Genomic DNA, 22707 nt, shown 5'->3' with positions numbered 1-22707 from the left:
ATTTGTATTTAAAAATGACTTTTTGCCTAGTAAACAAATGTTATGTCGGAATCGTAGGACTTATGTAACTTTATCAACAAATTATTTCTCATTTAGTTCACACTAATAGGCAGCCAATTTGGTTACACTTCTTGTAAAAATAAAAAACTTCCTCAAATATAGTGAAAATAACAATCTGGCAATTTTTTTAAAGTACAAAATCAAACTTTTTTTTTTTTTTTTCTGAGAGGATAATTCTGTAATCAGGTTAAAGAGAAAAGTATGTTTTACAAATATGCAGAATTATTTAAATGTATTCATGTACATTCAGAAAACTTTTTAAAATGCTCATTTGTTCATACCAATTTTTTCCACAAATTACTCATTTATCAGCTTTAAGTCTTGTTCCAACTTCACAGTAAGAGGATGATTAGCCAAATATCTGTGTACAACCAAATAAGAGCAAAGAATCTCTAAAGGAGCTGTCACTGTTCATAAAATATGACAGACACTAAAATCTGTTATAAAGAAATCAAAGAGTAATTATTGTTAGATATATCTGGTTTACAATATAACAGTGATTATTTGGCTTTTCCATATGATCTTACAATCTTATTTTGCCCCATACACACCTATGTGAGATCCAAAACACATCAAAATACATACATTTGAGCTTTTTAAAAAAATGTTTTTTTAAAGATTTATTTATTTATTTGAGAGAGAGGGAGAGCACAAGTAGGAAAGGCAGAAGGAGAGGGAGAGGGAGAGAAAATCCCAAGCAGACTCCCTGATCAACAGGGAGCCTGACATGGGACTTTATCTCACAACCCTGAGATCACTCACTACCTGAGCCCATAGGGAGTCTGATGCTTAACCAACTGTGCCACCCCAGCGCCCCTCATTTACTTTTTTTATGTTACCTAAACTTGGCTACAGTAAACATTTTACTGAAACTGGCATTTACAGTTAGATTAGGCATTGATGCTTTTAATTATTTAAATTATTTAATAATAATATTTTATTGTAAGAGAGTAACATTATACAAAAACTGTATTTAGATAAATTAGTGTCATATAGATCTATAGATTAAAGTGTATAAAAATGATTTTGTTGGTTTGGGCGCCTGGGTGGCTCAGTTGGTTAAGCGACTGCCTTCGGCTCAGGTCATGATCCTGGAGTCCTGGGATCGAGTCCCGCATCGGGCTCCCCGCTCGGCGGGGAGTCTGCTTCTCCCTCTGACCCTCCTCCCTCTCATGCTCTCTCTGTCTCATTCTTTCTCTCTCAAATAAATAAATAAAATCTTAAAAAAATGATTTTATTGGTTTAATGTTGATGGCATCAATGTGAATTAACTACATTAGGAAAATCTCTCAAGTCTGGCTTCATACCTGCTGGATGCATTAACCAGCGTCTTCAAGCTACTTGGGTTACGTATCAGCTTATCCAACATGTTGACGATCTCATCAAACTTGGGCCTGCTATTTCGGTCCTTCTGCCAGCAATCCAGCATTAACTGATAGAGAGCAGCAGGACAGTCCATGGGGCTTGGCAGACGGTAGCCTTCCTCTACTGCTTTAATCACCTGTGGAAAGCAGAACAGAGCCATACTCAACACCACATATTTAGTACGGAGTAGCCTGAGAAATTTCCTACTATCCAACGTTCATCCTTTCTTAGTCTTACTCTTGCAGTAATAACCAGCATCATTATCTTTAAAATCTCTGATTACTTCCATTTGCTGCAAAACAACATAAAAAAGTAAATACGTTAACACAATGTAAAATGATAGGTTTTCTTCACATACCATGAAGAAAATAAATGGTAATTATTTTTACATAAAATCTTGATGAAGGGTGATTTGTAAAATTGACATAAGAATAATGTTCATGTTTTATTTATCTTTGCATTCTGGAATCAAATAGGGATTACATTTTTTTAGTGATTTCTCTGAAAAGTTAATGTCTTTTTAATGAAAAATTATGGGCAGACACACATTTTTTAAAGTAATAGAACTGCAATTTTACTTCAGAAGAGAATTTTGGATGGTAAATGATGGATAAGTCAAAGGCTAAATTAGCATAACTGTCTCATGTATCATTTAATAATGTCAAAGTCTGGCTGTTTATTATCACCTACTGATTTCTGTCAGGAATTTGGAATGACTGCTTAAATAGCATTACAAACATCATTGATTTTAAATAAAACCACACATATGAGTATTGGTCTAATTGTGAAATTGTTTTATTAAAAACATTTATAATGTTGCTGCTGTCATCAAAATGTCTAACTATAGAAGAAATCCATTTATGCTTCTGAACATAATACAGGTTTCAGTTCTAGAAAATTTAAATATTTAAGTGATACTAAAGCCAATAATAATAAACATATTTCTCAAAATCCTATTGTGCATATTTCCTTAACTGGTAAAGCTAATTACATTTTTTGACAAAGACTTTAGATTTGATTTGACAAATGGAAAAATATAAATACAGTTATTAGAATAAGAAATTTACAAAAACAATTTTGAAAGATTGGAAAGAAACCAGTCTCTCAATGATAAAGGAAATGGCATCTGAAGAAAAGCAGTGGCACATGGAAAGAAGATGAAATGGCAGATTTAGGGGACATTTATGTTATAGGGGTAGAGGGGAGAGGAGGGAACGTATCCAAAATAAAGCAAGTTCAGACTTCTCACACTGGATAGCTGTTGCTCTTTACTTTAGGCTAACACATTTATGGGGGGTAAAGAATGTTGACAAGTATAATTTGGGGCTTGTTTTGTTTGGGGTGAGTGGGGAACACCCAGATGGCAATTTGCAGGAATCTGGCTCGGGTGCTGGGGATATTTGAGATGATAATGTAAAGGTGAGAGTCATCAGCACTTGGTCACAATTTGAAGTCAGATGTGGTATATATCTCCCTGGGAAGGGCATAAAATAAAACTTCCTGAGAAGTACAAATAGTTAAGTTCAGGCAGAGAAATAAAAAGTACTCCAGGACTCCAAAAATAAATGGTCAGATAAATAACTGGATAACTATGAGCGAAATTCCTGAGAGTCACCTACCACCCTAGTTAACTCAAAAAATATAAAAAAAGTAAAAGGTAAACCATGGTAGAAACTATTATGAAAACTATAATATATGACTGGCCTACCTAATATGTTAAAAAGTTCATAAATACTGAAAAATACAATGATAAAACAACAGATTCATGAGAAATAGATACTAACCAAAACTTCCCAAAAGAAAAAAAAAAGCCTAAATAAATTTTGAGAAAACATTTATTCTCATTGGTAATCAAATAAAAGAACAAAAATAAAAAAATAAAAAGTATCATTTGAACTTACATATTGATGGACGTATTATAATGATTATAATGATTTATAATAAATATTTATAATAAATCATTATAATCATTATAAATGATATCTATTAATTTACTTATTATAAGACTTCTTATTGCTGATGTCAGTGGCTATTATCTTTAATAACATATATGTACCAAAATAAAATGTCCTAATATAGTTTAAGTCATGAAATATTTCACTATGCGGTGAGAACAGAGATTTTTACTTACTTTAAACTTGATTTATTTCAAAATGAATTTTTTCCCAAAGCTGCTACCAATAAGCTCTATTTTTTATTTAGCACCTATGTTTTTTTAAATATTGTCTTTCCTCCACTGAGCAGCTAGTCTTCATATGTGACTATGAAATGAATAAATTAAACCAAGTCATTAATTTTACAGGAATTTCATAAGTTATTTGATTTGAGACATTATTACTTAATCAGTTTTATTTTCAGGTAAATTTATATACAGAAATATAATACCATGTCTCTAAGTTAACTTAAGTACTTGGTCCAGGAAATTAGGTCATTGAATTTAATTCTAAATTCATCTTTAGAATTTATCTTCCAAGTATATTTAAACTATAGCTTCAGATTTTATATTTAGACACATTCATTTTTTTTTTCATTTTTAACTACTGTTTCCTTCATAGTTTGGGAGAGAAATGAATGGCATTCATACTCTGGTAGTTTGTGAAATGCTTGAAATCTATCAAAGTGCAATTTAGGCTATTCATTTTATCATACAGTTTATAATGTATAACCAAATGAATCATAATCTCAATTGACTTTCTTATTACTACTACGTTTGTTAATGTGGATGGTTGAGATAGACAAAGGGAAGAAAGAGAAAAAAGAAAAAGACAACCAGAAGTCTTACAGACAATTTGGCACGAGTTCATATGTGCTACAACTGAAGTATTATTTTTTTTTAAAGATTTTATTTATTTGTCACACAGAGAGAGGGAGAGAACACAAGCAGGGGGAGTGGCAGGCAGAGGGAGAAGCAGGCTCCCCACTGAGCAAGGAGCCCGATGTGGGGCCCGATCCCAGGACCCTGGGATCATGACCTGAGCCAAGGGAGACACTTAACAGACTGAGCTACCCAGGCGTCCCTAGATCTGAATATTATTTTAAACTATGCATTTTCTTGGCACTGACATGTAAATTAGCAGTCTGAACACAATTTTAAGAATGCTGCTTCTCTTAATACATAAAACTTCAATACTGAGTACCCAATATGGCACTATTCTCTTGTGGCAAGTTGACTCTACTTGGCTGTTTTTTCATGTCAGGGTCAGTGGTTTCGTCCTTTCAGATATATATACTCATTCTGGGTACAGTTTGCTTTTGCTGCTCACAGAGCTTCAGCCAGCATTACAAGCTTTACAATGCTTGATCCACAAACACTGAATCTCACACAGCATATCACTCAGTGAAGGCATGGTCTTCCAAGTGAAGAATGTGTGGGAGCATCACATACTCAGTGATGTACTGGTAAATATTTAACAACTGGCTCTCCTTGGGGGGTGAGGGGGACAACATATTTGTATCATTTTCTTGTCTATGTGGTATAAACATCATACTTTAATTAATTATAACATGCCATGTGCTATCATAAAATATTCTTTTACCATGAAATAGTCCAGCAATAAAAGATGTATATAGATATTTTTTTTGTCCCATCAGAAATTACAACAAAGAATAGAAAGAGGATGAGAAGCACACCCAGTACAAAGTAGGTTGACATCCTTTTGGGTCAAAAGTTCTTGCTGCCTTAGAGTAAGATCTAGGCCAACAGAAATAGTAATAGAAAACTGACTGTCAAAAAAAAAAAAAAAAAGAACAAAAATAATTCTAACATGAGAAGATTGAGAAAGATAAATGAGTTTTTAAAACATTTTGTAATCTACATGCTTAGTATATTCTACATAGTCATACATTTCCCAATAAATACAAGAGAAAGACACTGTCACTAAATATAAAAATGCAATGCAATTAAATCTCTTCTTATTTTGGTTTTGATTTTAAGTTCAGAAAAATGTTGACATTTAAAATATTTGCTATCAAATAAAGAAGCTTCTACTGACTTCAGGATATTATCTTAGCTTCCTAGGCTTGAATCGGAGTTTATGGTCTGGTATTAAAATTATCTTAGTCATTCTAGTTTATTTTTATTATGTGTTGTTATTTTTTTTTTCTCTGTGATGACAGAAGCAATCCTAAATCAAAAGAAACCGACTGCAGCATTCTGTCCCCTTGACATAGTGGAAGGTCTCCTCTGAGAGATTTAGAATATTCTGCATGTTTGGTAATGTCATATTTTCATGTTGCAAAGCCTTTTTAGAATTAGATAGTATCTGCAATGTAGAGATTATGGGATATATCATTCAAAACACCAAATCAGTACTTCTATTTTGCTCTCTGAGAATTTGTTTCCAAAGAAATATTCAGTGATCATGATTTTCAAATACAGTAGATCTGTCATGTTTCTTGAATACAAATTGGGATAGCAATTGAGGATATCAAACTTAGTGCTATATGTAGAAACTAAATCCCACTAAAGATTGTGAACTTGCTGAGAAAATATATAGCTTTTATTGTACATTTTATTAAAATCAGACATTTTAGGAAGATCTGCAATTGTATAATCATTTCCTGTAAACCTTATCTAGATTCTTGGACAACCCAGCCAAAGCCAAAATACTAGGTTTTATTGTTACAATTTCCTGAGAATTTATATCAGCACTCCCTTTTATTTTTCTAAATAGTTTGAAATAAAGTTATCTGATGGAATATCAAGACTCTCAAATGGTTGAAATCAGAAAGATATATGTGTCCCAAATCCTTTGTACCTTCTTGCTTCTATGTCCTTCTTCATGTAACTTTATATTGCCCATTCACTATGGGCCGTGTGATTGGATCAATCTCCTGATTATGGGATTGGCTAATGTGATTTTAGCAGATATGTTACCGAATGAGGTACAATTGGGATCATTCTGGCCCTTCATTCACTTGACAGATGAGTTCACATCCAGGCTAGTCTGCAGGTCTCCAGAGGAACATGAAGGCCACATGGATTAGCCAATGTGTGTCAGTAGAGACCAGCCAACCCCAGGGACATGAGCACGCCCAGTCAAGATCAACAGAAACACTCATAAGCATTCACCTAACATCATGTTCTACTGTGGTCTATAATTTTATTTGTGACAGTTGCAACTATATCAGGTACAATTGCCAATAATGTAGATGACAATGCGACACATGTCAGATACATAGCTGGGAAGGACTAATAATTCTGAGTGACAGAATGAGAAGTCAAAATATCATAAGTTTGAGAAGAAGTTAACTAGGCAAATAAGGGACAAAGATTTTCCTTGAGTGAAGAAACTAAACTTGCTGGCGTGGCACAATAAAATACTTCCACAAAAATTAAAGGACAGAATGGCATTAACATAAGCCTTGAGAAAAGTTAGAAGCCAAACTGTGAAGTACGCTGTAGTTCAAGGTAGTATTTGGCATCTATCTGGAGAATAGTAAGTAGCAAATAGGTGTGGTCTTCCTTTAGACTATAAAAATCCAGAGTAATCATTATATATTGAGTTGGATATTTTCTATTCTTTCAAAAGGCTGACCTAGGATCACTGGTTGAAAATGAGAGGGAAGAAGTAGACATTGATTCAATCGGAGACAGTGTGGTAGTTTGGTACACAAATTTTAGAGAATCATGTTGAAATTTCTGGTGTAACTTTTATTATTTTTTGTGACCTTAAGTCATTTAAATTCTCTAAGCTCCGTTTCTTAACTGCAAAACAGGAATAATAATAGCATCTTTCTGATTAGCTGTTAAATATATAACAAGAGTTCAGTGATACTTTTTTTTTTTACCATAGCCCTAGCCCTAAAATCATAAAGTTAAAGAGAATAGATACTATGTTCTCCCAAATTTAGAGAAATATAAGTCAGCAACCCCTCCCAAAGCCAAGTGAGTGGGACACAAAGAAAACCAATTGTAGCAATTTGAGGTAACTACAAAAAGGGGCGGTTGGCTGCCTTGCTGTAGGCTTTTTGAGAAGTGGGAATGCATTAAGCCAAATTTACTGTTGCTATCAGAGAAGAACACTGTGAAATAACTCTTGGAAAAGCTGAAGTGTGATCCTGGTTTCTCACCCAGAGAAATTTGACGAAGGCAGGCTGACTGGAGCAGTCTGCAATAATAGTCCAAAAGAAGGGACAACAGCAGAGCAACCCACCAGAAGGAGTTTCCCTCGGGTGAAATATACACGTGTACTATACAGCGAGAGACCGTGAGGTTGGGAGAAGGTGGCAAGTGAGAGGAACTCTGGGAACTCTGAGTGCATCCTCATCCTCTAGTGACCGCAAAGCAAGGTCTTCCCCGGGGTCTGCTCAAGAGTTCCGACACATACCTCACTAGAGAACCAGTGTTCGGGTATCTGACTCACAGGAGACATCAGCAAACTCACATAAAAACAATCTTGCCCTTTCTTTTCTACATATCCATCAAGGACAACTCTGAAAAATCTAGATACAAACTTTGACAGAGGAGGAAGAGGAGCAAAAACGTGACCATTCTTCCTTCTCAGTCTAGGTAGTGAGGGTCAGGCTGGCTCTGTAGTTGTGGGAACCACTTTGAAATGGATATGGCATTGACTTTGATTTAGACTGGACTTGAATTTTTATATCTGAAATTGAATCTTAATTACTGGCATGGAACTGTTGTTTCAACAAAATGCAGCTGAAGAGCTGTAGTATCTGTCTAATAACCCCTGAAGGCATAGGAGTGGGAGATTTTACAGAGCATGGATGAAAGAAATAATTGGAGGAAAAAAATAAATGTTTTAAATCAGTATGCTGTTGAGTTAAGACTGCTCCATATACCGGTTTTAGAAAGAAGTAATGAGGTAATTGATAAAACACTTAAGACAGTATGTGGCACATAGTTAGGGTTCAAGAAATGTTAGCTGCTTTCATAGTTGTTGTTGTTACCTGAAGGGAAAATATCAAATTTCAATGTGATCCAAAATGGGAAGGACTGTATTGAATATTAACAATGGAAAACTACAAAAGCAAAGACCAAAGAGCCATGTGTCAGGCATCACATAATAAACATTCTGAGCTTGAATAGAAGATTCTTTCACAGTTCCTTTAATTTCAGGATCCTATTATTCTAAGTGTGAATTATTTTTCTATATAAGAAAACGAATCTGTGTTTTTCCCTAAATTAAAGAGACAATCCAATTCTTCATACATTTTTTTAATTTAAAGAAATGTAGATTATTATTTTTTATCCCCTAAGAGCATCTACTATTAGATCAATATCATTCATCCTTTCGGTTTAGAGTATTAGCTGCCTTTATCAAATGCAAATCATAAAAACTTGGCTGTCAATATTCATTCTTTGATGGCTCGTTCTTCATCTTTGAAAATGGTACTGACATAAAATGAGTGAACCGTCACTGTAGTACAGCTAACACTGTCTGGCAAGGGACTGAGATTTTATGTAATAGTAACTTCCTTTCCTTTGTACTAACTTATTTTGAATTTCTGCATAAAGGCTATTTCAACAACCAAACAGATCAGAGGGTAAGCAAAGTATTTCACTTTTTTAGGCAACTGTCATTGTGAGAAATAAAAAATTTTCTGTGTTCTGACTCAGAGAACAAAGCATTTCATTCCAAACTTGAGGGAGAGTAGTTCCGTACTTACGTCTTGATTGGTCATCTCCCAGTAGGGTCTCTCCCCATAAGACACAACCTCCCACATCACGATTCCATAGCTCCAGACATCACTGGCAGAGGTAAACTTTCGGAAAGCTATAGCTTCTGGGGCAGTCCATCTGATTGGAATTTTGCCTCCCTAAAATTGAAAAAGAATAAAAGAATTCCCACATACTTCAAATGAATCTCAGGATATTGCTGCCTCACTGGAAAGATCTAGAAAGAGATGTAGCATTTTTAAGTGAATCTCTTTGACAGCATGCAGTCTCCTTTTCACATATCTCAGCCCGTAAGCACTTGTAGACTGACTACTAATTGCCTGTCCGGAAGAAAATCTGGTTTAAATTCTGTTTGACTACTGGGACACATACAGGACCCACATCTCAATTATAGTATCAGGATGTCAGCTCGAAGAGGGGAAAGAGGGCAGTCCAGCAAATCAATAAGGTATACTCATGACTCTCTAACAGAGAGTAAAGGACTCAAATTCCCAGGGCGTTTTTTTTTTTTTTTTTTTTTCCTTCTTTAACATAGGAGTTATAAATGGGAAGTCTTGATTGCTGAATGAAACCCTGGGAGGTTCAACAGTTAATAAGACAAGTGTGAAAATCAGATATAGTTATATTTTCCCCCGTCACTGGGCAATTTCTTTTAGACTTGACTTCTCTTATTTTCTGCCAACATATTTTTGTGTTTGTTCTGTTACAGACTGTTTTTGTTTTCACTTAAGAGATAGGTCTCTCATTTAATTTAACCATATTAAAAATTATGGCAATTAGATTGCGGGGGAAAAACTTATGATATTATCAAGTTTGGAGTTTTTTACGTGGTAAAAAAAAAAAATTGGTTTGGTAGGTTTCCTCTTAGTTCACAAAATAAACACTTTTATATCCTGCAGGCAACCCCAGGAAACCAAACATTTCATCCACAGGCAAAAATATATTTAAGGGGGAAAGGCATAGGCTTTGAATATTTTCTTGTAAAAAAGATTAAGATTAGCCTATGCCTTCCCATTTTGCAGAGAGGGTATAATTTAATTCATACATTAGAAGAAGTGGGACTTAAGTTGCTCTTTATGAACCAAAGTTTCAAGACATGAGGAAATAAAAGTTTGATGTAATGCTTGAAGTTGCTCTGTGAGCTGGGGTTAATTTGAACTATTCAAACTATGTTTAAATTATTTGTCCCTTATACATATGGCAACACCACTTTAAGAAGACTTTCCTGATACATACTTTTGTTAATTAAATATTCATAGGTAAGTTCACATCATTAGGTATGGCTATGTGTCATTGTGATATCTATAACGTATTATCACTATTTTTCTTAAAATTGTAGTTTGTTGATTACTTCAGACTTCAGCCTAGAATTTTTCTTCTGGTCCTCTGACCACAATATATGACGTCACAATTATCTGAAGTTCCCTTATCTTCTCATCTCTCAGTATAAGGATTTCCCACAAACTGCTATCATGACTCGTTTCAGAGGAGTAAGTCTTGAAGGTCTCGGGAACTCTGCCTCCCCTCTCCTTTCTTTCCCCCCTCCCCAGCATGATACATTGACACAGACCTTGACAAATCTATTTTATGCATTTAACTAAGACATCAACCAATCATACTGGGAATGGATTTTTCTATAACCTCCTTCTTGCTTAGGCTAAGTTTATTAAGTGTAACTTTAATCCTAAGAGAATTCTTAATTAAGGTTTCATTTAAGGCAAATAATGACAATGATAATTAGGTCTAGAAGAAGAGGGATATCCCATCAATTAATTTATTGATTTATTAAGCCAACCATTAGAAGGCTTTGTTTGCTTATATAAGTTACTCTTGATTTTTAGTATAGTACAGTCCCTAAACATCCATGAGTCACAAAGCAACACTGAAAAAAACAAAAACAAAAAAGCCTTATAATCTATGAAAAGTTTGTTAGACCATGAGTAGAAGTCATTTTTTTAAATTGAATTAAATAAGCAAATGTGAATATATCTATCTTAAGAATGTGAGATGCCAGAAGTGTTCTTCTGTATTGAAACAAAAGTAAACCAAATCTTATAGTGAAAAAGATACAGTAATAAATATTTCTAGCTTCACAAGGAGTTGGAACATTAAGGATATCTAACTTCATATTATCTTGACATTGAAAAGATTTAGAATTAAACAAATACAGTGTCTCATAAGGGATTCACACTCAAAAGGTACACTACATAGACTGCTCAGAAAATTCTGCTGTACCAATACCCACAGTTTTCCACAGAAAGAATTGTCGGATACATACCATATCGTTTCAGGAAGCAATTATTTTGCTGGAAAAGGATGTTGATTTATGCTAATTATGACAACATGAGTTAGTGACCAATTTTCCATAGATGTGGGCTTAACAGTTAATATAGCATGTCAGGCAAGTAATTAGGCATTAAAATACCTCCAGTAAATCAAAACTTTTTGAAGGAATAGTTCTTTTATTTCCTATCATATGAGCCCTTAAAAGGTAGGTTTACATATTTCTGTATTTGTTTTACAAATGAAGACACTATAGTGCAGAGAGTTTAAGTTACCCAATAATGTTATTCATGTTTATATATTCATATATATATAATATTAATTGCTTTTAATATAGGAGAATCTTTAACTTTCTCTTTTACATTTAAAGCTCTGAATAATTTTTATATTGTTGTATTCACTTTGAACTCAAAGTTTTTGTTTTCAGTATCTGTAGGAAAAAAATGAGTTATTGTGCCCCATGTGTTTCAGAAATGCATTCTGTTAGATCTTACCCTCGTGGTGTAGGCTGCCTCAGGATCATCTTCCAGCACCCTGGAAAGTCCAAAGTCAGACACTTTGCACACAAGGTTACTGTTGATTAAGATGTTTCTGGCAGCAAGGTCTCTATGCACGTAGCCCATGTCGGAAAGGTACTTCATTCCTGCAGCGATGCCTCTCAGCATGCCAACAAGCTGAATCACGGTGAATTGCCCATCATTTTTCTATTAAAATGATGCAGAAATATTAATCCAGCAACAACAATCACTGGGGGAAATTTGAAAGGATCTGTCTTCAAGCCCCAAATTAATACTCTCACCAACTTCATATGCAATTTGTATCTGAGGGAGAATGGAAAAAAGTTATGAAATATATCATTAACTTTGTAATATGGATCAGTCCTCTGCTTGGTCAAAGCCGATCAAGGCTTTGAAAGCCCTTGTCAAAAATTTCAGTTAGTTGCCCTAACTAGCATTGTAACTCCTTTATTCTCACTCAACAGAGGAGTATGTTCATCTCTCCAACCTAGTGCTTGCCTTAGATGAACACTGTACCTTTTTTGAGGAGCTCTGAGATAAGCCAGCTGGATGGGCATATTGGGGTAAAAAAGAAGTGACTGGAGGAGATAAAAGAGATTATTCAGGAGCACATGGGAGGAAGAGGACGGAGCAATGACCAGGACATCGTTAGTGTTTCTTGGCAGCTTGCTGTCTTTGTCAAGGGCACTGGATTTAGCACAGACACACACAGCATAAGACCCAACTAATGATTATTTTGAAATATAGGAATGATATGGCCTTAGGAGACTAGAGAACTTGAAGATATGTATAAGATATTTGGTAACAAAATCTGGTAGAGGCTGGAGATTAGAAGAAAACTTGGCCTTGTCAGTAGACTGCTGTCATCAATGCACAGGCCCCTGGAATAATCCTCAGAAAGGCCATTATCTTATCACCTCGCCTAATCAATAGTAGTAGTCGCCACATGAAATGTGAAGAAGTAACAGGCTATGGGTTTAATCAGGCCTGCAAATATGTTACATTGTCTGGCACAAGCTATTTAGTAATACAGGGAGTTACCAACAATTAAAATTTGGACACTTGCACATAAAAAGAATCTTTTCCTGCAACCCAGAAGATCTGACAGCATTAGTGATATTGTCTATTACTACATGACCATTCCTCTTGTACAAGAGTGGCTGACTCTCAGATGGGTTATGAGCCTATCTGACCCCTTCATCAACACAGATGATTTGCATGGACCTTTTACACATTTTTTCCTTGCTCTGCCTGATATTATATACTCTGAGAAAGTTAGGTTCTTGTAAAAAAGCTTCTTTTTTTTCCCCCTTTCCTTTTCTTTCCTTCTGTCCTTCTTTTCTTTTTTTTTTTTCTCCCTTCCTTTATCCCCTCTTTCTTTCATTTTTTTGGAGGCAAATTAACAAACACTTAAATAAAACTGTAGGGACATACGATTTAGATTTGTTTAAGTTTCTGAAAAGGACAATTTATAAACCAAACTTTATTTTTTGAAGTATAACTATTCTGACTCCAGATATTTCTATCGATTTAAAAGTTCTGCTTTAAAGTGGCTCAATTTCAACTTCAACATCATAGTCAACATACAAACAACACTTTGAATAATTAAATGTATTTCAGGGGCGCCTGGGTGGCTCAGTTGGTTAAGCGACTGCCTTCGGCTCAGGTCATGATCCTGGAGTCCCGGGATCGAGTCCCGCATCGGGCTCCCTGCTCGGCAGGGAGTCTGCTTCTCCCTCTGACCTTCCCGCCTCTCATGTGCTCTCTCTCACTCTCTCAAATAAATGAATAAATAAAATCTTAAAAAAAAATAAATGTATTTCAAACCTACCTTTAAAAATGTATCTAAAGATCCATTTTCCATGTACTCTGTCACTATCATCACTGGTTTGCCTGAAAAGAAACAGTGGTATGAACTGCAACTTTTTGATTTTCCATACTTATCTAGAAAATGTTTACTAGAAAGTTTTATTTTTGTCCAAACTGCATATATTCTTTTAAAAAGTGTTCTTTTCTAGTAGCAAGTAAATTCACAACATGATGGTATCTTACTGTAATGGGTGGGGCCAGTGAGAAGAAAGTATCAGAAGAATAATAACATTGACATTTAAGATATAATAATACATAATTTTCAATATTAAAATTAATTTATGTCAAAATGAGTTTAAGGATGCATCTTATTTTAATAGCGGTAAGAGTGTAATGTACCAAATAATATCCAGCAAAGCACTGTGAACGTATTATCTTTCCCACAATTCTGAACAAAAACTCCTATCTCACTGAACTGCACTACTTATGAATATATGTTGTATTTTCCTAACTTTCTTTCTATATTCCTGTAACTCCTTTCCTCATGATTACCTCCCTTTTCCTTCTCTGTCACACACATCCAAATTTTTTCATTCTTCAAAACTCTGTTCTAATTCCTTTTGCTCTCTGGAAACTTCTCTTGCAATCATTGTTTCCTCCCCCTTTCATGTCTGATGCAGAAATATAAGCTAGAGCTTAGCTGGACAGACTCCAGAGTCACACTGCCTGGCTTTGAATCCCATGTTACACAAAATTTGTATTAATTTAAAGTATTTTGAGGTAAGTAAAAAGAGACCTTATGTCAGAAAAATCTATCTCATAGGTTTGTTTAAACTTTATGTATTAGGAGGGGAAACAATGTTCATGCAATCAGGAAATGGATTATAATTAATGTAATGGCATTCTCCAGAAGGACATCTGTATTTTTCTTAAGAAGTGATTAATTCTGGGGCACCTGGGTGGCTCAGTTGGTTAAGCGACTGCCTTGGGCTCAGGTCATGATCCTTGAGTCCCTGGATCGAGTCCCACATCGGGCTCCCTGCTCGGCAGGGAGTCTGCTTCTCCCTCTGACCCTCCCCCCTCTCATGTGCTCTCTCATTCTCTCTCTGTCAAATAAATAAATACAATCTTAAAAAAAAAAAAAGAGAAGTGATTAATTCAAGTCATAGAATTCGAACCTGCATATGTATTCATACAACACTATCTAGAAGCGCAAATAAAGCTATAAAAAGTTAGACAATTACATGCAAAAAAGTAATAACTGGGAAGACAAAAAGATTTTTATCTCAAGATCAAGATCACTTGAAACTATTTCAAATAAAAAGGTAGGACTGTCTAATTTCTTACTCAGATAATTATTGTTTTAAAAAATACTTCAGAAGGAATATTCTTTTAATAGATGTGATGAGTATATTACAAAGCCAGACACGTTTCTCTCCTCCTTTTTAATGTTTATAAAAGTAATTTTAAAAGTTTGTCTGACGAACCATGAGAGACTATGGACTCTGAGAAACAAACTGAGGGTTCTAGAGGGGAGGGGGTGGGAGGATGGGTTAGCCTGGTGGTGGGTATTAAGGAGGGCACATTCTGCATGGAGCACTGGGTGTTATATGCAAACAATGAATCATGGAACACTACATCAAAAACTAATGATGTAATGTATGGGGATTAACATAACAATAAAAAAGTAAGTTTGTCTGAAGTGTTTATAAAAGTAATTTTAGAAGTTTGTCTGAAATAATTCATTAGGCATATGTTTGTAGATGCCTACATTAGGTGAAACACCACAGGTGCAGAGAATGAGCACTGGAGGTAGGGATGTCATCTGATCTGAACCTTGAAGGTTGCAGGGGTATTACTCATGTAATAAAAGGTGACAGATATCCCAGGAAAAAGGGACAGCATGTGCCCAGGCATCTGGTCATGAAAGAACCCGTCAAGTTCAACTATGGCTAGAGCCCTGGATTTTCACTTTGTCAATCCAGAAGTGATAGGAGATGAGTTGGGAAATACTTTTTTAAAAAACCGACTGGCCTGGGGCGCCTGGGTGGCTCAGTTGGTTAAGCGACTGCCTTCGGCTCAGGTCATGATCCCGGAGTCCCGGGATCGAGTCCCACGTCAGGCTCCCTTCTCAGCGGGGAGTCTGCTTCTCCCTCTGACCCTCCCCCCTCTCATGCTCTCTCTCTATCTCATTCTCTCTTAAATAAATAAATAAAATCTTTAAAAAAAAAAAAAAGAACTACTTTAAAAAAAAAAAAAAAGGGGACGCCTGGGTGGCTCAGTTGGTTAAGCGACTGCCTTCGGCTCAGGTCATGATCCTGGAGTCCCGGGATCGAGTCCCACGTCAGGCTCCCTGCTAGGCAGGGAGTCTGCTTCTCCCTCTGACCCTCCTCCCTCTCATGCTCTCTGTCTCTCATTCTCTCTCTCGCAAATGAATAAAATCTTAAAAAAAAAAAAATTAAAAAAAATAAAAAATAAAAAACCAACTGGCCCACAATAGTAAAAAGAAAATACAATTCATAATGTATTTGTAAATGCCAGTCCCAGCAAAACAGAAGAAAAGATCATAAATGTTTCTTTTTCTTTAGTATAATTGTAACCTAAGCTCATGAAAGGAGAAATGCTTGTAGTTTAACTTTATTTTAATTATATCGCTACACCCATTTTAATTCAGACAAATTTTAAAATAGACAAAATTCTGCTTTGGACCCTTTGGTCCCATTCTCACATCAAAGAGCCCATTTCAGACTTTCATTAACATTGAAGCCCCTTTTCTTTTTGAAGTCCACAGCTAATATCCCACCCCAAGGATGAAAGCCCAAATATTTGACACCTGCTTTGGCACAGGTGTCTATGTATCGGAAGTTATACCACACATAATGCTGGAGTATCCTGGAATGTCCTGTTGTACTAGATATCACCACTTCATTTGCCTGATTTCAGGAATTCAGAAGTAACCAGGGATGAAGCTGAGTAGGCTTATAAAGGGGACACATGGGTAATCCTGGCACCAGCTTTTTATCAAACACCAACAAAGTGTGAAAATAAATTTACAGCTAATAGAGCCAAAGGGTATCTACCTGCTAAACATCAGCCCTGATCCAACTAAAAGAGACCTACATTTTCTGGAATCAGCCTAGGTAGCTCTTTTATTCTGACTTTGAGTCCCACTTACAGAAATCCACTGGGAGAACGGTCATAGTATAACTGGAATTGGAAGAATTGATTTCCAGGAGATATCCAGAGAATATAGTCTTAGCTTTCCCTCATTGGCATCCCTCAGCTCATACTATATGGGTAGATGTCTTGTCCATCAAACTGAAACCTGATTCTTGTCCATCATTATCAACTATACCCCAAGTCCTTTATGATTGCAGCACCTTCCCTATAGCTCTACTTACAAAACTTTCAGTTTTCTCTTATTCTCTTTTTCTAGAATTTCTTCATTTTATCTACCCTTTAATTTGTTGAGCTCTCTCTCTTTTTTTTTTTTTTTACCATTATGGGTCCGAGGTAAATATTTAGTACTGCTCATTCAAGGTCTATTGAGTGGAAACTGGATAGAATCCCCATGTAAAAGCATTTTTTTCTTTGGTGAGTTTGTTCCTTAAATTCAACCCAAAATTACTAAGCTTAGAAGAAAAAATTTATACTCTAAAGAGAATGAACTGATCAGAAGACTTATTGACATTGAATAATATACATTTGGATAGAAAAAATAAATGATTACTTTTTTAGGGAAATGGGCACCTGGCATTTGTCCCGTAAGATTTCATCACCTAGTTTTAAAAGTCAGATTAATTATTTATGACAGTGTAGGTTGTAATGTCAATAACAAAAAATATTTGAGAAGTATGATAGGGGAACTAAAATACTTCTCACATTTTAGAAAATGGGAGAAAGGCAATTAAAATGAATGTTTGCAAACAAGCATGATTTTCTTTTGTTGACAAGAATAAGACATTTCAGGACCCCTTCGATTATTTTTAATGCTTGAGTCATTTTAATGCTAATTATATTTAGTGTGGCTTATGTTTTGTCTCAGGTCCTGCTAGCCTGCAAGAATGACATAGCAATAATTAATGTGGCTTACTCTAACCCTTGTAAATTCAATAAACCTGTATAAATCATTTTCCATTATCCAGCTCAAAGTACAGACAAAGAATAGATTTGCCAATAATTTTGAAAGCATATTACCAAAAATCTATATAAAAAGAGCTCATAAAGCATGTTGAAACATGATTCTAATCACAGAGTAGAGTTTTTGTATTACTTTATATTATTTACCAAAGACCTAGCCCAGGCAGAGTCTAAGTAGTAATAGAAACACATTATTTGTGGAACTCACCAACCTTATATTTTAATCATTCAGTTTTGGTAATCATAAAAGAGCTACAATTTGTTGATTTATTGGATTTTCACTCTTTACAAGGCACAATGTTATTTTTAATTTTATTAAATTCCATAATAGTGGAATTACAAAAGACATTTTTCAGAGAAAGAAAAATGAGGCTTAAAAAGATCCAATATATGACTTGGGTTGGTGAGTGCAAATACATAAGAACCAAAGTTGGGAATCAAATTTGTGTCTGTCTGACTATAAAGCTGTTTTCCTTTCCTCCACACTATGATACCTATAATTTCAAAATACTTATTTTAAAGTTTAAATTTTATATTAAAATCTCACAGTTATTTACTCTTTTGTGTTAATACAAGCTTGGTATTCATGACTACGGCATGACAAACTATCCAACCATTAATGGCTGATCCAGTAGGAATTTAGCTTCTCTCAGTAAATAATATAACCTTACATATGACTATTACTTATATATGTTCTGAGTGTTCTGAAGTATTCTATAGTGAAATAGCCTTGGATTCTATTAAGATGAGGTATATAAAGTAATAAAATCCATAGAAACAGAAAGTAGAAATGTAATTGTTAGCAGCTGGGGAAGGAAGAGAGGAAGAGTTGCTCTTCAGTGGGCATAAAGATTCAGTTATGCAAGACAAAAAAGTTGTGGAGATCAGTTCTACAACATTGTGGTTATAATTAACATTATACTGCACACTTGAAAATGTAAAAGGACAGATATATTACATGTGAGGTTATTTTACTACAATAAAAATACTGAGTTTGTTTCCTTACTCTGTGATTTTTTTTGGTGCTAATGTCCATCACAAATCCAAGAGAGAGAATATGCCACCCCTGGTGAAGCAATCCTTTTCCATAAGATATCTCAAAGTTAGGTGAAACTAACTTTGGGGAATGTTGATCCGACCCTTGCTTTTCAGAACATTGCCCCAACAGCTGGCAGAGCTATCATCTGCTGGGAGCATATTAGAAATGCATAATCTTAGTGCTCAATCTGATCTATTGAAACAAATTCTGCATTTTAGCAATATCCTCAAAGGCACATACAATTTTGAAAAACAGTAAACTAGGCCACATCACAAAAGTTGCAGCTAAATCTGGGCCTCTTATTTTATTTGCATTGATACTACATGCTTTTCTGAAACCATTAGCTCATCAATAAACACTTGATACCACTTAAGGCTCCACTCAGGGAGCATTTGATTTAGAAGCATCATAATTCACTGGAGAATAATTGTCACTGGGTTTCTCTTAGAAATATTTTACAAGACTTGTAAATAATTAAAAGTAAGCCTGTACTTATACTTACATATCTACGTTTTATTTCACGCTGTCATTCTATTTGGGTTATATTCCATTTAGCATACTAACACTTGCAGCTGTTTGAAATTACTTTTATTTTGACCCCAAGGGAAAGTTGAGATAACTCATATATCATGGTTCGATTATTAATGGTTAATGGTCAACCAGAAAATGGAATCTTGTGCTTAGAACAGGGATAGATAATGCTTATTAAGGGAGTAAGGAGGGAAGGACAAAGTATGGACAATTAGAAGGGTACTCATATTTTAATTCCATTATAGTCCTTAGTTGTCGGTTAACACCTTAGGGAAAAATCATTTATAACATTTTATAATTTTAATTTGGGGAAAGATGATAAAGTAAAAAGTCTATATACCTTACCTGAAACAGGAGCATGAAAACACCAAATGTCTCTATAAGTAGAAGCTCAAAACATTCTATAATATCCCTTTTATTTCAGATTGTTTACACTGATAAACTTTTTCATCAGATGCTCATTTCTCAAATTAGAAATGAATTTGAATTGTTCTGACATTAGTGAAGGTAGATGATTACTTATGGAGTCAGAAATTATGGACTTTTCAGAGGAGGTGGGGAATCCAAGAATTAAGAAATCTGACAGCTTTCTTTTACTAATAATGAAATTAACCCAAAAAATACAACATTTAATTTACTAATAATCAATCTTTGAACCAGGAAATTTTGTTTCTATAGTTTTTTTTTTTTTGAGCAAGATTTAGCTTTTATCAGGAAGCACACTTGTAAATAGCTAATAATTATTTTATACATATTTCTTAAACCTCGTTCTATGCCCTAACCAAGAAAATCAGGTACTGAATTAATGAGCTGGCTTTTATTTCTACTTCAGCTTATATTTATTTCCATTGTGGTTTATCACTGGTTCATAGAGTTTGTTTCCTTATATGAAATGCACAATGTAAAATTCAAGCATACTCATACTTCAAAACATTTTCGTTACGTCTCAGGACTAAAGGTAAATCAGTCACTACATGCTTATAGGCCTCTCAAATGTAAGTTGTCCAAACTGAACTACTGATTACCAACCACAGTCCTGATCCTCCTAGCCTTTTCCCCATAAATGGCAATTCCTTTCTTTGAAGAATTGATGACAAATAATAATTATTGTTGACTCCACTCTTTTTCTCACACTCCATATCTAAATCACAGGAAGCCTTTCTGTGATTGTCTTCAAAATGTTTAAAGAATTCAACTACTACTCTCCATCTTGTTAGATCAGAACCCTGATCTAATCCATAATGAGGTATGAGTAATGTCAGTAACCTCCCCAGGGTTTCCCTACTTAAACATTGGCTCTTACTATCTATACTTAACAGGGCAGCCAGATTGATCTTGTTAACACAGATACCAGATTCCATCACATCTTGGTTCTAAAGGCTGCGAAGCTCAGATTAAGAGATGGTCTTTGCAGGGACCAAAGAATGTGCACCCTCTATCCTCCTACTACATCTCCAAGCTAAGTTCTTTCCAGACTCCTCTCCATTTCACTGAAGCAACAATGGCCTTGATATTTCTTGAACATCACATATAAGTTCCATTTGAGACTTGCTGGTCCTTATTCCTATAACATTCTGCCCCCAGATATCTGTAAGGCCCACACCTTCACTTTATTCAAGCCTTATTAGAGAGGTTTTTCACTAAATAAAATAGAAATCACCAACCCTCAACAAAAGTAATCCCTAATTTCCTCACTTAGCTTTATTTTCTCATTTAATATATTATAAATATATTTATTCACTTAGTTTCTGTCTCCCCACCCAAAGTAAACTTCATAAAGGTAGGAACTCAGTCTGTTTAATCTCTGCTGTATCCTGATTAATAGTGATAGGTATGTATTAGGTAATCAGTTAATATCTTTGAATGAATAAATGTTTGCCAAGTGTATACTGAATGATGAAATATGAGATTGGTAATGTACACTCTTTAAGAGCTTGGGTTTGGAAGTTATGTAAAAGTTTTAAAATGTGGCATTATCCTATGCTAGTTTTATGATACTGGATAAGGTATTTAACCTCTTTAAAGTTAATTCTTCCCATCTGTAAAATAAGAACAAATACTAGTGTCTAAACAATAGCATTATTGTGCAGATTAAAGGAGATAATAAAGAGAATTAAGCTTAGTAAATTCTTAAAGTAATGTTAATGATTAGTAGCAGAAATAACTGTTACATACAAGATCTTGTGAAAAGATTCTCAAGCAATTTCTTTCATATGAATTTTATTTTTTTTCTAAACACCCATGGTTTCATAGAATAAGGTTTTAAAAATAAAATATAAACTATATATCACTCTAACTAGTTTTAAATGTTTACATAAGTGTATTTAGTCATTCACCCATTTAATATCATTTATGTCTTTTTTTTAAATTACCTAATGTCTGGCCCTGTGATGGAGTCTATGGGGGGCTATAAACATATATCAGTTTCAAGAAGCTCATTTTGTAGTAAGGAAGATAAAATGTGTAGAGGGATAACTATGATATCATGCATAGCAAGACAAAGTGCAGAGAAATGCAACTAGAGTGTATAGGATTGTCTCTGGCTGAGAATTTACTCATTCAACAGACATATGAATTGCTACACATGCTGAGCCCTGATCTAGGAACACACAGGTGAGCAAGACAAGAAAAACCTCTGCTCTTTGAGGCTTAAATTCAAATGTAGAACGAGGAATAGCTCTTTTACTGAGCTATTCAACATTATTTAGTGGTTCCTGTATGCAAGGCGGGCACTGAGAATAGAAAGAAAAATGAAGATAAATGACACTGATCTCATGGAGAAAGCCACATCTGAATTAATCTTGAAGGTCTAGTAGAGCCAAGGAAAGTGGAGAGGACATTCTAGGGCTGAATGAAGTATTTCAAAGGGGTAGAACAAGAACTCGATAGAGTTTTTCTGGAAAGGAAAGAGTGAAATATGAGGTTATAGCCAAAATTATATGGGGTTAAGCATCAAAGTACATATATTTTGCTTCATTTGTTTGCTTGTTTGGTGATGAAGCATCAGAGGAAAGCAGTGATTTAGTAAAATCTACCTTGGGACAATATGTATGGAATGGGCTAATGTAAGAAAAGACAAAAGTGGGAAGGCTAGTTTGAAGATTGTCAGAAATATCCCTGGATAATATATAATAAGAGGCTGTAAAATGGAAGTGACTTTATAAGATAGAATGAAATACTCTAGGGGGGCGGAGCAAGATGGCGGAGGAGTAGGAGACCTGGATTTCGTCTCCTCTCAGGAATTCAGCTGGATAGGGATCAAACCATTCTGAACACCTACAAACTCACCAGGAGATTGAAGAAAAGAAGAGCAACAACTCTCT

The 22707-nt window shown here is 34.9% G+C and overlaps 1 protein-coding gene across 10 annotated transcripts in view; it reads right to left on the bottom strand.

Moving 5' to 3' along the window:
- Positions 1-22707, bottom strand: part of EPHA5 (EPH receptor A5) — a 343064-nt gene that overhangs the window by 15393 nt on the left and 304964 nt on the right. For all 10 annotated transcript variants that reach the window (XM_006727005.3, XM_006727007.3, XM_006727006.3 and 7 more), the window contains 4 exons: positions 13697-13758; positions 11842-12051; positions 9055-9204; positions 1368-1561 (listed from right to left, as the gene is read on the bottom strand). In XM_006727005.3, the coding sequence (XP_006727068.2) occupies positions 1368-1561; positions 9055-9204; positions 11842-12051; positions 13697-13758 (616 nt within the window). The remainder of the gene's footprint in view (positions 1-1367; positions 1562-9054; positions 9205-11841; positions 12052-13696; positions 13759-22707) is intronic.

Source organism: Leptonychotes weddellii, chromosome 2 (genome assembly GCF_054177405.1).
Source record: "Leptonychotes weddellii isolate Sample4059 chromosome 2, ASM5417740v2, whole genome shotgun sequence".
Taxonomy (NCBI): domain Eukaryota; kingdom Metazoa; phylum Chordata; class Mammalia; order Carnivora; family Phocidae; genus Leptonychotes; species Leptonychotes weddellii.
Note: the sequence above shows the minus strand (reverse complement) of the source record. Positions and strands in the feature narration are given on the sequence as shown.